A 15,579-nucleotide genomic window follows, 5' to 3' on the forward strand; every position below is an offset into this window, starting at 1 on the left:
TATAAATTACAGTCACGGATGTCAGATCCACAGTATTGCATTGGTGGTACTTATTACAAATTAATCTTATCATTTGATAAGCTTATCTTCATTGATTGATATTGTGTCCACATTATATCAAAGCTAGTACCATGGTTGAATTGTAGGAATTGATTCATGCAATATATCAGTTTCATGTGCTGGCTGTTACCACTGATAAAATGTTCATGTGAATAACAATGAACCCTAACCCTAACCTTAACAATAAACAATGGTGCTTTTACCATCCAGATCTTATTCCAAGCAAAAGTAAATCTTTACCATACATTCCCAGTTTGTAAAAAAACTGTATTGTGCTAGTTCTATTTCGTTACAGCAAGACATAATGCAATTAGGTTTTATTTAAATGAACTTCCTGTATGTGACCCCAAATTTATATACAGAGTATTGGTATGTGGAGCAGATAACCCTTTGTGAGTATTTTGTGACGTCAACAGGCTTTATTTCCAGACTAGCTTGTACTGCCCATATACAGTAAGTATCAAGCATGGGAAATAAAGACTTAGCTTTCCCAAAAGCCATCTTGCTGGGATCCTGTTCTCCATATGTTTTGGACTACAATGCCCATCACCCTGATCATTGGCCGTGCTGCCTGGGGCTAATTGGCATCGTAGTACAAAACAACCAGAAAGCATATCAGTGCATTGTGATAAACACTAATAACACTGCCTGTTTTCACAGAACTCTAGTGACTTGACAGTTTAACCTATTATGTGACCATGAAAGTGGCTTCAAAAATGCAATGTTTTGTGAAGCAGCAGAACAGAAATTCTGAAAACTGGTGAATATCCCTAAGCTTTGTGCCCCTCAAAAGGGGCTCTTGGGAACACTGTGAATTGGCCAGTGAAATTTCTTCAGTTCTTACAGAGCTTTTCTTTTTCTGGGGTATTTTCCTGTAAAACTTGAGTTTGTGCTTTTAACACATAAAGTACTGTAACGTGTTGGGGAAAGTTCTAAATGTGCAGAAATCTGTGTGTAATTCTACCATGAGAATGCATTCGTGCTTTCAGTCCACTTCCAGAGAGCCCGCCTGTAAATTCTATTAAATTTCACGTCGGCCCACACACATTCTTCTAATTCCGGTTTAGCAAAGCTTGGTAACTCTTTCCTTTTCAGGTTCGCAAAGAGTTGTGCAATCTGTTCTTCCATTGCCTAACTGTTAATAATTGGAGGAAACTGACCAAGTTAAATAGCGTAGGGAATGCGTTAGCAGTTGCCACAGAAACAGCCGTCCAATATAAATATCTTATTGCTCTTCTATTTTATCATCTGTTTTCAGGGCAGTTTAAGCTGCTGGAACAAGACCGTGATATTAAGGAGCCAGTGCAGTATTTTAACAGTGTGGAGGAGGTGGCTAAAGCATTTCCTGAACGAGTTTACGTCATGGAGGAAATAACATTCAACGTTAAGGTAGCCCCTAAACTAATATTTATCCCTAGCGAAATGATTTATGGTTAAACCTTTTATATATATATACATGGCAGTTGAGCAACTGTGCTCTGTGGGAGAAGTAATTTTGGGTTGCTGAGTTGTCTTAGTCTGATGGTATTTAAACTGCAACTTACTGTGTACATTTCCCCCAAACCCATCCTGAAGCCTCTGTGAATCAGTGCGAGATATATATGAAGACTTTTTCAAAGAGGGAACCACCTTCAGTAAGCAATGTTCTTTTCCGATCTGTTTAATTGCCTCCAAATTTTAGACAGAGATTCTTTTGTTGTGCACTCCCCTTCCCTCTCCCTCCCCTCCGACCCCTTAGATTTTAATTGGTGAGGGAGCAGCTGCTTCATTCACTCCACAGAATGTCTTAGGCTACACAGGGGCTGTATGGACTATTATTGAAACCCCTCAGCACTCGTGAAGATTATCAGCATTTACATGGAAACAGAAAGGACTAATGATTCCTTGATTTAAAATCTATGCAGCAGCCACGAGAAATAACATGATTCAAATGACATGTTGTTGCTTTTTTTCTTTAAGCCCTGCAAATAGGGAGGACATAGCACTGTTAAACAAAGTAATGTCAGAAACTACTACCCACATAAATTCTGACTGCAGTGTCTGTAGACTGTTCCCCCCCACTCTCTCTCTTCCCAATCTTGTATGTTAGAGTGTCTTAGCTATTTAGAATGACCTCTAGCAGTTTCCATGTTTGTTCTGGATTCACCTTAACGGTTAAATACCACAAGCTATTTCCTGTTGCCACAATCACTTTAGAAAAATAAGTAATTGTTTTCTAGGGAGCTGCACATACTGCATGGGCCTATCCAAGATGGCGGTCTATCACTGTGTAAGGGCAGTAGCTCAATGGTAGAGCACTGGTTTACATGCAGGAAGTTCCAGGTTCAATCCCTGGCACCTCCAAGTAGGACTGGAAAATGTTCCCAGTCTGTGAAACCATGGTGGCCTGCTGCCGCCAATCTAGAGTAAACAGTACTGAGCTACATGGATTGATGGGTTGTTTAAGTACAAGGCATAGTTCTATGTTCCTATATACTTTGGATGTGGCTATGTATGCTTGACCTCTCATTTGAGCAAGTTCATCTATAGTCAAGATAACATTATTAATATTCAGGAAAATTTGAGAAGAGGGTGTAACATCTAAGTCAGAAAGTTAAGCATGTTAGAATTGGATTCGACCCTGTTGATCTTCAGGTTTATTCCTATACACACACAAGTTTAGAGACAAAGTCAAGTGTGTCTCATGGGAGTTCTAAATGGTGCCAACTGGGAGATCTCCTGCTAGGATCTCTTGGGTTATGTCTGTACAACACACAACACACAAATCTGTGTACATTGATTCTATATTAGATGCAGAACAGAACAGCATACTCTGCACTTTGGGAGATTATAATGACCACTAATATGTCTGTGTTGGTATTCACACACTGAACTTACGTTATCCTATTTGTGCAATTATTCATTAGGAGTATGTAACTTCCCAAAGCTGCAAGAGCAATGTCTGTTTCCCCCTGTTTTAGAAGCTGAAGTATTCATGGTTGTTTGGTATAAATTGCAGGTGGACATTATATTTTAAGCAAAAAATAAGAATTGTCTTAGCCATTCAGGCATTTTCTAGGTAGAAAATTCGTCTTTTCCAGCCTGAGTTTTACAGCTCCTGATATATAAGGCATGAGAGGTGCACAGTGAACACCTTTACAAGTATTATAAATATATTGTTTTGTCCTCATGAAAGTCCTGTAAGATAATATAGGCAAAGGTATATTCCACCACCTGCTGTCTGAGGCTTTTAACTGGCAGTGGCAGGCATTGAACCTGGGAATGAGCTACAGTCCCTCAGCAAATCACAATTTGAGGGTCTAGAATGTAACACCTAAATTGCCAATGATCAAACTTATGATAAAACCTTCCTGTTTGGTCTGCCCTTTATAGTCACCGGAGTTGTTAGGAGCTAATTTTCCCACACTGGAAGGCTATATTTGGGTGTAGAAAATCTAGCTTCAGATCCCATCTCAACTGCGAAGTTTATTTATTTGGTGACTTTGGACCTGCCATTATCTCTCAGCTTATACTATCTCACAGGCTTTGTCATGTGGCTAAAATGTGAAGAACTCATGAATAGCAGCCCTGAACCCCTTGGAGGAACAGAGGGTTACAAATGCAACCAATACATCAGGTTAACAGGGTTAGGTTAGGTGTTAAATCTGAGGCCAAGACTCAAATCTGCCAATTAGTCAAGCCCATATGTGCATCCTATATGTGCAGAAGTGACTAGCCTTTGGCCTTCCAGATGTCAATTGGACTCTAACTCCCTGACCACTGGCAATGCTAGCTGGGGCAGATGTGAATTGGACTCCAGCAGTACCTGGTCCCCCATCCCTGCTCTAGTGCGATGCCTGAATCGCAAAACTGGCCAGATGGGAATCAGTGACATGAATCATACCCAAGTCTAATTTAAGTTACTGAGTGTTCACCCATCCCACATCTCTTTCTTGAAAGCAGTACTTGGGGCTGCAAGTTTTAAACACACACACTCCTTCCAGCATAGTGGCAGAAGAAAATGAACTGGAGCCTCCTGATCCTGGAGGTGGTAATTCAATAGGTTTATTCTCTGAAGAAAAGGGGGAAATTTGTTGAGGATTCTTGCCCAATAAGCTAACTGCAAGATATTTCAGGTTCTCTGGGTAAAGCTTCAGGTCCATGAATGCAAATATTTTCAGTACACTGAAACATTACTTTGTTGATGCAAAATTGAATCCAATCTTTCTGCGACGTAGTCTCATACCAGTTTGCCTCAAGACCAGCAAGGGGCCCTAATCCCAAATTCAGCTCTAAAAATGTGTTTCCAAATGTACGGGGAAAGAGGAGGCTGGAAACTGTACAGTAAGGCAACAAAAGGAGTTATTCTGCAGCCGAGACTCCAGCGTGGGAGGGAGGAAGCAGAGGAGTCAGACCAAGCACACTGGGACCTTGATCTCAAGTTGTGACCACACTGCAAACACTTTCAGAACGCTGGAAGGTATTAATAGAGGTCTTTGACCATTGCACTATAATGCGGAGGTGGTGGCAATGAATGCACATCATCACTTCTTCTGAAGTCTCTTATGTGTACCACCACAAAAGGAGGAGCTCCGGATATGAGGGTGGCTGTGCTAAGTGATGTGCTCATTAATGCCATTGGCATGCCAGAGGGTGGAAATCCTAGACAAAGCAATTAGCGTTGCATTTCTGAGCTATAGTTCCCCATGGCATTTCTAAGCACAACTTCACTGTGTTTGTCTTTAGATAGCAGTTGTAGCTTAAGCTGGAGAGGAGTTAGATGCCATGACGCATAGTTTAGAAGAAACTTTGCAAATGTCATTTTTCTCTACCCAGTTTTCTCTACCCAGTTAATGTTTTAAATACTGTTTAGGAAATTAGGTTTCCCTGATACCTAGCATTTTATTTCAGTTCATTATACACACATAAGATAAATTGCTGCAGTCACTTAATAGCTGGCTAAGCCTGATATCTGTGGTAGTGCAGAACTGTATTTGAGGAATGTCAGAAATTACTAATTTATAATGCTTTACATATCTCTTTTGTCTCTGCCATTAATAAATGAAAGTGCAAATGAACACCTTTTTATGTGCACCTTTGCTTCAGAATAACAAAACTGACATAAAATTACTGCTCTAAGCAAGGGACTTTGTCTTCAGGTGTTAAACATGAGCAGCAGCAGTCTTGCCCATCCTGTCAAATTTGCAGTACAAGGGCTTGCATATCTTTGCACTCAGATGTGTGTTGAGTTCATATATATCACCATAGAGCAAGTGTGCAAGCTGCCTATTCACACATGACATAGACCATGCAAAAAGAGGAATGAGGGGCCACTGATTTCTCTGTTGCTTCTTGTTTCTCATGTGAGATTTCACCGTGTGTGTAATGCAAAAATGTGAGGAGAGGGGAGTGTTCTGCAAAGTTCAGAGTGTTCTTATCTCCAGTTGATATTACCTAAATTGAAACTAAATCCCATCTTGGAAGTCTACATCACACAGGATATCTGTCTTCAATTAATATTGTACTTCTGCAGGAAAATGTGTACAAAACATGTGAGGGCTTTTTGAAGGGGGGGACACTCCACGTGCCTGTTTTACCATGTCTATGTTTAATTTAAAAGACTAATGTGTCCAAAATGCCCTTTCTCCTTGCAGCACTGATGTTCATGGAGCAAAAAAGTCTTGTGTGAAGCAGCTCTAGAAGTGTGTGAGTTTGAGAGAGAGAGAGAGAGAGAGAGAGAGAGAGAGAGAGAGAGAGAGAATAGTTAATCACGGTGTGAAATCTACCATTGTTTAATATTAATGTTTCATAATACTGCCATGGCATTGACCTGAATTGTGAATGAGTATCACGTACAGGGAAATCCTGATTGTTTCCTGGATTAGCTCTATTGAGGATGTGTAGATTTGAACACAGCATTTGAATTACTTCCTCTTGGGAAACTCTGAAAGTGCAATACTAGCCAGGCATCCTGTTCATGCCAAAGGATTCAGCTTTAAGCACATGCATAAGATGCATCTCCTCCAGTTTTGTCAAGTTGTTATTCACACTTAGCAGGGGCTTTGCATGTTTTTGAAGGCAGACATACACTAGCAGAACAACACTTGCACCAGTGGAAAGCTCTGCTGGCATCGATGTTCTACCAGCATTGGCGCTCCATCAGCAATGTTTGACCAGGAGAGAGGAGGAAAGCGGATAGTGCCGTGGGTAGGTGTAGGCATGATACAAAGCCCCTTTGTTTCCCTAGCATGGTCGCAGTAATGGTTCATTTAACTATGGGGCTGGCACAGTCCATTCCCTTCTATTTTAGTCAGTGGAGGTAAGAGTCCCATAAGGAATTGGATGTGGCAGTCTCTGTGCAAGCAGATCTCCAGGATATTTCACCTTATCCCCAAACAGAGTATAAACACGAGTTAGGATTGCTATGCTCATTGCTTATGTGGTAGCATGCAGTTGACAACTACAAATACTAAGAAGCAGAAACTGAATGCCACTCTGAATACGAGCAGGCTTTTGGAAGAAAAGGAATATATTATGCTGTGTTATTATCTGTGTTGGAAAAGCGTGCAACCCAACTCTCTGATCCATTGCACTGGAGGGAGCTGGATGGGCCAAGGCCTCCCTCTGCCTAGACCAGAACCAATAGGGTGGCAGCTCATTCTTTTCCCATGCACTCGCTAGCATAGGCATGTCCAAAGTCCGTTTCAGGGGGCCTAATGCGGCCCCTGGGGTAAAATTCTAAAAAAAGCCCAACAACTTCAATCCTAAAAAAAAGCCGTTTGGTCGGCCCTCATGGCCCTTCACTTCATCAAATCTGGCCCTCTTTGAAAAAAGTTTGGACACCACTGCTCTAGCATAAAATGCCAGGTCTCCTATAGCTACCAGGTGAGTTGTTAATTACAGGGGTGGGGTAAAATTACACATACATACATTCAAAAACACTGGAGGGAGTACTGAAATGGGTTGGGGAAAAGGCCATCATTCTTGTCCTATCTCATGAATTCAAGGTGAGTTTATAATATATTCTTACTTTTCTTTTTCACATTCCTGTGTAATATGTTAAGCTTGACAGTAACTTGCCTAAAGCTACGCAGATGAATGTTATGGCTCAGCAGAGATTTGAACCTGGATCTTCCATGACCAAATCTGGCAACCTTTTGTGGGGGGGAATGTATTTTCCTATTGGGAAAAGTATAAGTTATTTGTGATTTCTTAACTCTGGCAATGTGTTTGTGGGAGGTATTGCAAACTCAATATTTTTGCTCACTAAGGAGCAATGGCCTCAGTAAATAGGAAAGGGTTGACAAAGGACTGGAGAATGTATCAAGAGCTAAAAGTCTGTAGCCCATTTGTTTAGTTTGTGTGGATGCAATTAATATTATTATTTTGAATTACATGAATATAGTGGATGCCTGAACACGCCTGATGGGTTTGTTCTATTCCTTCTGCATTCCATTTGTGCAATTTCCAGTGTGACTGGAAGGAGTGGTTCTTAGGCTGATCATCAGATTGGGATCTCAGTCTACACTTAACTCAGTAACAAAAATGTATATGTTGTAAAAGAGCCGACGGTTTTAGGCAGTACTCTGATTATGTGTGGAAATGTGATGCTTTCTCACGTGCCATGCTCTTGGAGCCCTAGCCATTACTAGCTCCATTCCATTTCTTATTTATTAGCTTATATTTATTTCTTATTTTTAAATTTATGAATCCCCTTCCATATAAGTCTCAGGGTGATTTCCAATCATACAATCATACAATAAGAACAGGTATAATAATAATAATAATAATAATAATAATAATAATAATAATAATAATAATAATAATAATTATTATTATTATTATTATTATTATTATTATTATTTATTTATTTATTTATTTATTTATTTATTTATTTATTTATTTATACCCCACCCTCCCCAGCCAAGACTGGGGAGGCTAACAACCAATAATAAAAACAAGTTGATTAAAATACAATTTAAAAGATTAAGATGCAACATTAAAACATTAGGATGCAGCCTCTTCACAGGAGGAGAAAGGAAAAAGAAAGAGGGGGAAGGAATCAAACTGATTCTAAGCCAAAGGCCAGGTGGAACAATTCTGTCTTACAGGCAATTAAAAAGCAATTGAGAAAAACAAATTAAATTTAAAACATTTTTTAAAAAAAATATCCCTGTGTATTATTATATTTATAACCCATCCTTCCTCCAAGGAGTCAAGGTGGCATACAAAAATATGGTTCTTCCACTCCCCATTCTATCTTCACAACAACTCTGTGGGGTAGGATAGACTGAGAGACAGTGACTGGTCCAAGGTTGCCCTGTGATCTTCAAGGCTGCATGAGGATTTGAACCCTGGCCTCCCAGGTCACAGTCCAGTGCTTTAGCCACTACACCACACAGTACAAATATACACCCAAGGCTGAGACCTAAGAAAACCTAGCCTTCCCCGCATCCAGCTGAAGAAGATTGCCTCTGACACTCTTAAAGAGTGTAGACCAGAAAAGTGGCAATCTTTCTATGAAATTGCAAAGTTTCATCAAGGTGGAGGCAGGCTCTGCAACCTAACTTGTGCATTCAATATTGCTCACTCCTGATTCTCTGTGACTCTTGGTTCAGCCGTGTAGCTTGCCACTTGGCTACTTGCCTTGGGATAAGCTGCAATTCCTCGAGGCCATGATCAGTCCAAGTAGTAAGCTCTACCTGTCACCTTTCCTACAACAATAGAATTTGATTGTTTCCTGGGCTTAGGAAACACTAGCATTTGTAGCCCAACTCTGTGTCATCTTCACTGATAGCACTTGTATAGTCTCCTTCATGTTTTAACCTCCTACACACACACACACACACACACACACACACACACACGTATTCAACCATTGTAGTACTCCATTATGTCCTTGAAGCACAGATCCACGACAGAACTATAGAGGCTGCCTTAAGCCAGAAAAGAGAGAGAATGCAGCTGGCAGCTGCCACACTGCCATTCCCTAGTTATGGGAGTGGGATGAAAAATTCAGCAAAGTCAGAGTGACTCAGTCATAATTTGCAAGGCTTTGCGGGGGGGGGGGGGGTCTTACTCGGTTCAAATGTTTGGTTTCCCTACATTAACTGCATTGTTTTTTATTCTTTGGCTGGGGCGTAATTCTTTCCAGGATATGTCAGAATTGCCTGTGTACATATGGATTCATAGAATTTCATATTCAGTAAAGAAATGAGGTTGGTTGTAGAGGAAATTTAAATAAGACATTTTAAATAAATGTTGATCCCTTATCTGCAGTTTCAATAATTTTTAATTCGTTGTTTCTGCAGCTGTTGCTTTTACGCTTCATGTCCGAAATGGCTTATCTGGGCATCTCTTAAATTTTCTGTGCTACAGGTGGCTTCTGGCGAATGCAACGAAGACACCGAGCTTTACAACATCACCCTCTGCACGGGAGACGAGCTGACGTTAATGGGGCAAGCGGAAATCCTCTATGCAAAATCTTCCAAGGAGAAGTCGCGGCTCAACACCATCTTCAAGAAAATCGGGAAGCTCAATTCCATCAGCAAGCTGGGCAGAGGCAAGATGCCGTGCCTGATCTGCATGAACCACAGGACCAACGAGAGCATCAGCCTTCCTTTCCAGTGCAAGGGCCGCTTCAGCACGCGCAGCCCCCTGGAGCTGCAGATGCAGGAGGGCGAACACACCATTCGCAACATCGTGGAGAAGACCCGGCTGCCCGTGAACGTGACTGTGCCCAGCTCTCCGCCCCGAAACCCTTACGACCTGCATTTTGTCCGCGAGGGGCACCGCTACAAGTTTGTCAACATTCAGACCAAGACTGTGGTGGTTTGCTGTGCGCTGCACAGTAACAAAATCATTCCCATGCACTTCCCTTTGCATTTGGCTCTTCCAAAGTTCACGCTCCCCGAAAGCCTTGTGAAAGGGGAGGTGGGTCACGAAGCCTTTGTCAAGCACTGGTTCAGTCTCTGCCAAGAGCAGTTTGACATCGACGAGTATTCCCGCGGCGTGAGAGATGTGAAAGCCGACTGGAATGAAGAGTGCAAAAGTCCCCAGAAAGCCCGGCCCCACAGCCACAACCACATGCCAAACTCTCTTAGCTACGCTCGGGATGAGTTGACGCAATCCTTCCACCGCCTCTCGGTTTGTGTTTATGGAAACAACCTCCATGGAAATAGTGAGGTGAACCTTCACGGCTGCAGGGACTTGTGCAACGAGTGGGCTTTATTCTCCCATGATGCCCTGCAGTGCCAGGACTCTGGCGATGGCAGCAGCGACTACCTGTTCCCTGAAGTTTGTGAAGAATCGTTGTGTTTACCTACCAAACCGGAACTTCCTTATGAGGAACTGTGGCTGGACCAGGGGGGTGGGAAATTGAGTGATCAGCCTCTCAATCGCTCACAAAGTGAGAAGAACAAATGTGACAGCTATAGGAGTTCTTTCCGGTCCAAGTGTGGCAATTCTTCTCTTCCAGCACCTGGGCCTATAACAGTAACATCAAAATCTCCAGAAGTTTCCCTACCTCCACCACCTGTGCCTCCTAAATCAGAAGCAGTAAGTCATGGTCTTTCTTTTTTCTAATAAAGATGGGTGATGGTAGGTCCAGATCATAAACTTAAAAGCGTTGATCTGGATAATGGGGTGAACTTGATTTCCTGAGCCAGGATTGCAAGTCCTACTGTCATAATTGTGAATTCAGAGGCTTTGGGATCCCCCAAATCTTCTGCAGAAAGAATTATTTCCTCAATTAGCCAATACCCATTTCATAGTTCTTGAAGGCTTAAGTACAATCCTATACATATCTACTTAAAAGTATACCTCGCTGAGCTCAGTGGGTCTTACTCACAATAAGATGGGTATAGGATAGCAGCCTTGGTGTTCATTTTTCCCCCTCTAGAGTTTGCACTTTTCTAGATTGGTTTGGAAGTAAACCACATTTGAGAACAGGATTTTATTGCGTCCAATAAAAATGTTTCCCTGTAGAGCATGCATTTTTCTGTGCATTGTGCAACTTCACATGTAAAATTGAATGGAGAAATGTTTTTTTGCTATGCAAAGAATTTTTGCCATTTTTAATGGTAAGATGAAACTCCATGCTGAATGAGTATGTCCTCCCAAGAACAAAAGGTTACCAAGTTGGAACCTGCTTAATGCTCCTGGGGAAGAAGAAAAATGGAGAAACACTTGAGTGATGGAAATTGACTTAGCAAATTGAACAGGCAGGGGTTCTTTGGTGTTTTTTTAAAAGGGGTCTCTATGTTGCAAACCGTAAGTATTCCATGTAATACTTTGCATCAAGGAACAGTATGATTAAAATTGCATTAGAGATGAACATATGTCTGGTGTATGGGTCAAAAAATAATAGGCCCTGAATGGAAAAATCAGCAGTAGAAATCAATAAAATGGTGGAATTAAATAAAATATGGCGTAGAGGTAGACAATGGTTTTAAGGGGTTAAGGGTCACTGGAGGCTCTTTTTTGGCAGCGTACGTGCATGTGTGTTTTTTTTTTTTTTTTGTCCCAACATTGACTCTCATCAGACAGATTTTCAAAAGTATGCAAAATGCTACAAAACTGAGGTGAAAGTAAGAACAGAAAACTAGTCCAAAACTAGGTCTGGATCAGACCTTAAGCCCATCTAGGCCTACATCCTGCTTCCCACACTGATTAACCTATGCCTGTAGGAAGGCAGCAGGCAGGTCATGAGAACAGTGGCTTTCTCCCACTGTTGTTCCCCAGCATGCTCCCTCTGAATCTGGAGCTAATATATAACCATCACAACTTGCAGCCATTGATACCTGTATCCTATCCTGAATCTCCCAGCATTTGGTGTCATTGGTTGGCTCCAGTTTTTAATATGAGGAGAGAAACCTTTTTATCTCCCTCTCTCATGTCCCTTCCGACTTGCCTTTTTTCAAAACTTAAAAGCCACAAATGTTATAGCCTTTCCTCATAGGGCAGTTGTTCCACAGTCTCCCACAGTCATTCGAGTTGCCTTTTCTTCATATTTTTCCAGCTCTACAATAATCCTTTTTGAGAAGTGACAACCAGAACTGTACACAGTATTCCAAGTGTGGCCACGCAATAAATTTGCCATTACATTGATGACGTTTCTGTTTTCAGTCCCTTTCCTAATTATACCTGACATGGAATTTGCCTTTTGTACAGCTGCAGGACACGGGGTAGGCATTTTCATTTAGCTATCCTCCACACTCTCAAAATCCATTAGGCATGTAGAAACTCTTAGACACATCAAAAATATTTCCCTGAATTATATAGCCATGGTGTTGTAGCATATTGTTAGCCTAACTCTAGAAGTTATTTAAATATGCCTTGGTTTAATGAACACCAGTTGGTAGTCGCAAGCTAAAAAAAATACATGTTTCTGAAGGTAAAGGCATTTCTCTATATATTTAGTTTAATGCAGTGAGTAAGTAAGACTCCTGTTTATTCCTGGCACAATATTTACAGAGCATGTTTGCTTCATTTGTTACTGCTGAGCATACATTTTTTTACTCTTAAAGCTTCAAAAAGGTGCCCTATGGAGCCTTTCTTGGTACAGGACGGCCTTCTGGGTTGAAGTTCTCTCTAGGACTGAGCTGCTTCTTCACACTGAATATGTAGGCAACATTTTATCGCGCTTTATAAAAGCGTCATTATTGCTCTGCATACCATACTGATGCTCGAGTCGGAATTTAATCAATTTATTGCAATCTAGGGGGCAACACTGAAAGCTCGTTGGTGCTATGGCTGAATTCAGTAACAGCCACAAAAGAGAACTCATTTAGATTTTTTTGCTTGGGAATTGAAGGCCTCTCTAAAAATTAGCTCCTTGCATGTTGGTCATCAAACTGCTATCCTCTGGCCCCTCACTTCTACTCAGTTGACACAGTATTGCCTTGACCACTGTACAGCTAGTACCTCTGTACCCACACCTGTCACCCCTATTATTCTGATGCTTTGCCACAGCTGGGATAAATTGGTCTTTGCCAGGAATGTCCACTTTGTATTGTTTTAGTTTTTCTATCTCTGCTTTTTGTGTTTTAAGCTCTGTTTTGGTGTTTTAATTGTACATCACCTTGATGTGTAGAAGGTGATTAATAAATTGATGACGATGATGCATAGCTGCTTGCACAATGGCAGGTATAGTGCTGCATTCTCAATACATGAAACATTGTAATATCTTGAAATAAGCATTAAAAATCAAAGCCTTGTATTCACTGCTAGTATTCACAGAGGGAGAAATTCTCCCATTGTTGTAGTATGCTATCTTGCACCTTTGGTGTTGTTGTTTTTTAAAAAAGCTTACAGTTACAAAACCTGCAATCACAACATTGAAGGATGGTTACAACCGAAATGTGCAGACTGTCTTGCCTGGTTTTTAAAACACCAGTTTTAAAACGCTTGCAGTTTTCTGTTCTTCTGATAGCAACTCTAAATGATTTCCCATTTCCTACTGGGTAGAGGCATGTTTTAATATTTTAGCATGGCTTCTAGTTATGGAAGAAGAGGTTCTCCTTCACTCTAGTCTCCTCTTCAGACGTTTCTTGCTCACATAGCTAGACTGTTTGTATATGGGCAGATGACCAGAGTAAGCTGGGTCCAGTAACATCTGTACCAGCTCATGCAATCCTTCAGTGGCTACCATATGCCCTCTGCTGGCAACAGATAAGTAGAGAGGCTATGCTTTCTATATGAATACATATGTGCTACTAAGAAGGCAATAACATTGTATTCCAGTACTCAGGGTTTGCTTGTTTTTAACCACCTTTGTGGGCACTGTAGGATGAATACCACCCCTATTCCTCTTGTTTTGTGATCCTTAAAAAACTGGGTCCTGAGCTGATACATCTACCTCTGATTCCGATTAGGTTACCCACCTGGACTCTCAAGCCTTCTCTTAAATTCTTGCACACCAGGTGTGATGTGGGGGTGAAGAAAAAGAGCTGGGAGCTGGGAAGTCACCCAGGAAATCCAGATCTAGCTTGATCAGTCCACTCACTAGGTGGGCTTAAGCAAGTCATTCTCTCACAGCTTCTGTTCTTCATCCGTAGTAAGTGCTGACTTGCTTTACAGGCAGTGCTTTTTTTCTGGGGGTACTCAAGGGTACACAGTACCTTTTTTATAGAAGAAAAGCACTGTTTACAGGGTTTCTGTACGGATTGCTGGTTACTTATACGGTGTGCTTTGAACATACTAAAGTTCTGCCGGATGATAAAGTTTTTCCCCCCTCCTAGGTCAGAGAAGAATGTAGACTCCTGAATGCCCCTCCTGTTCCTCCACGAAATTCAAAGCCAACATCCACCAGTCCATCTGTTCCTCCGCGGGCAAACAAACCAGCGCGGCAGCAGACTCGTTCTCCTAGTCCAACACTCTCATACTATTCATCAGGGCTGCACAACATGTAAGTACAGAACACTTCCTTCCGGCTCTCAGCCTTCTCTTGTTCATGGATGCTTACAGTTACTCCAGAGAACATCCTTCCAAGTTATCCCTTCAAACAGTTTTGTGCAAAGTTTCCCTGTAAGAACTATACACTTAATAGGTAAGGGAATTCAGCCTCTTGCCTTAGTAGATGCCTTTGGGTTTTCCTTACAGTCTAATCTGTAAGGGAACACTCACTGAAGTGGATTACTCCAGCCATTAAAAAAAACAAACCCAACTTATTAGGGAAGTCCAAATTACTGTAACAAGAAAGCCCTGCAGTTTTGCACTGTACTTTGAAAATTGGTCCACCTGTAGATGGGCACACTATGGATTGTGACGCACTGGATATTAATGTCAAAGGAAGCACTATAGCGCACTGTCGTAGAGCACATGTTTTGCAAGTTCAGTCCCTTTGAATGAACATGAGAATTATCTCTCATATCTGTCTAAATCCTTCTACCTACTAGGTTTAAGGGACAGGGGCCAGACATCTGTTCTTTATTAAGTTAGCAGAGTCCAGATTTCATTCCTTCAGTTCAGAATACACAGTTTACCACCCTATTTCCCCCTATGCAATGCAATGTTAGATACCGTATTTTTTGCACCATAACACTCACTTTTTTCCTCTTAAAAAGTAAGGGGAAATGTCTGTGCGTGTTATGGAGGGAATGCCTACGGATGGCATGCCTACGGATTTTCCTCCTCTAAAAACTACGTGCGTGTTATGGTTGGGTGCGTGTTATAGAGCGAAAAATACGGTAACTTCGCAAGCTTTACTGGCATGATGAAAAGTGATTTTAAAAAACTTCCCATTGTTGTATAGCAGCAAGCTTAATCAATGTGGTGCCCTCCACTTAATTGAACAAATTTGCTTAGAAATTACAAAATAATTGTCAGTACAGTTAACTGCTTTTCAAAGAATGAGGGTGTTGTTTGGCTTTGCATGTCGCCCCCCAAATCTAATTCCTGTGTTTGAATTTGTGATGTGCAAACAGTTCTGCAAACAGTTCCCTGCAGAAGGGAAATTGTATAAAGACACTGACCGCCATCTTGACATAATGTAAGGCAAAGTAATAGCTTTCTCACATGACCACCAAGTACCAAAGTAAT

The 15,579-nt window shown here is 41.3% G+C and overlaps 1 protein-coding gene across 3 annotated transcripts in view; it reads left to right on the top strand.

Moving 5' to 3' along the window:
- Window positions 1-15,579, top strand: part of GAREM1 (GRB2 associated regulator of MAPK1 subtype 1) — an 84,739-nt gene that overhangs the window by 62,157 nt on the left and 7,003 nt on the right. For 2 of the 3 annotated variants that reach the window (XM_077933070.1, XM_028737077.2), the window contains exons 3-5: window positions 1,319-1,449; window positions 9,418-10,596; window positions 14,280-14,446. In XM_077933070.1, the coding sequence (XP_077789196.1) occupies window positions 1,423-1,449; window positions 9,418-10,596; window positions 14,280-14,446 (1,373 nt within the window). In that variant the 5' untranslated portion in view covers window positions 1,319-1,422. The remainder of the gene's footprint in view (window positions 1-1,318; window positions 1,450-9,417; window positions 10,597-14,279; window positions 14,447-15,579) is intronic. The other variant, XM_028737079.2, reaches the window with a different exon arrangement.

The sequence above is a fragment of the Podarcis muralis genome, chromosome 8 (genome assembly GCF_964188315.1).
Source record: "Podarcis muralis chromosome 8, rPodMur119.hap1.1, whole genome shotgun sequence".
Classification (NCBI taxonomy): Eukaryota; Metazoa; Chordata; class Lepidosauria; order Squamata; family Lacertidae; genus Podarcis; species Podarcis muralis.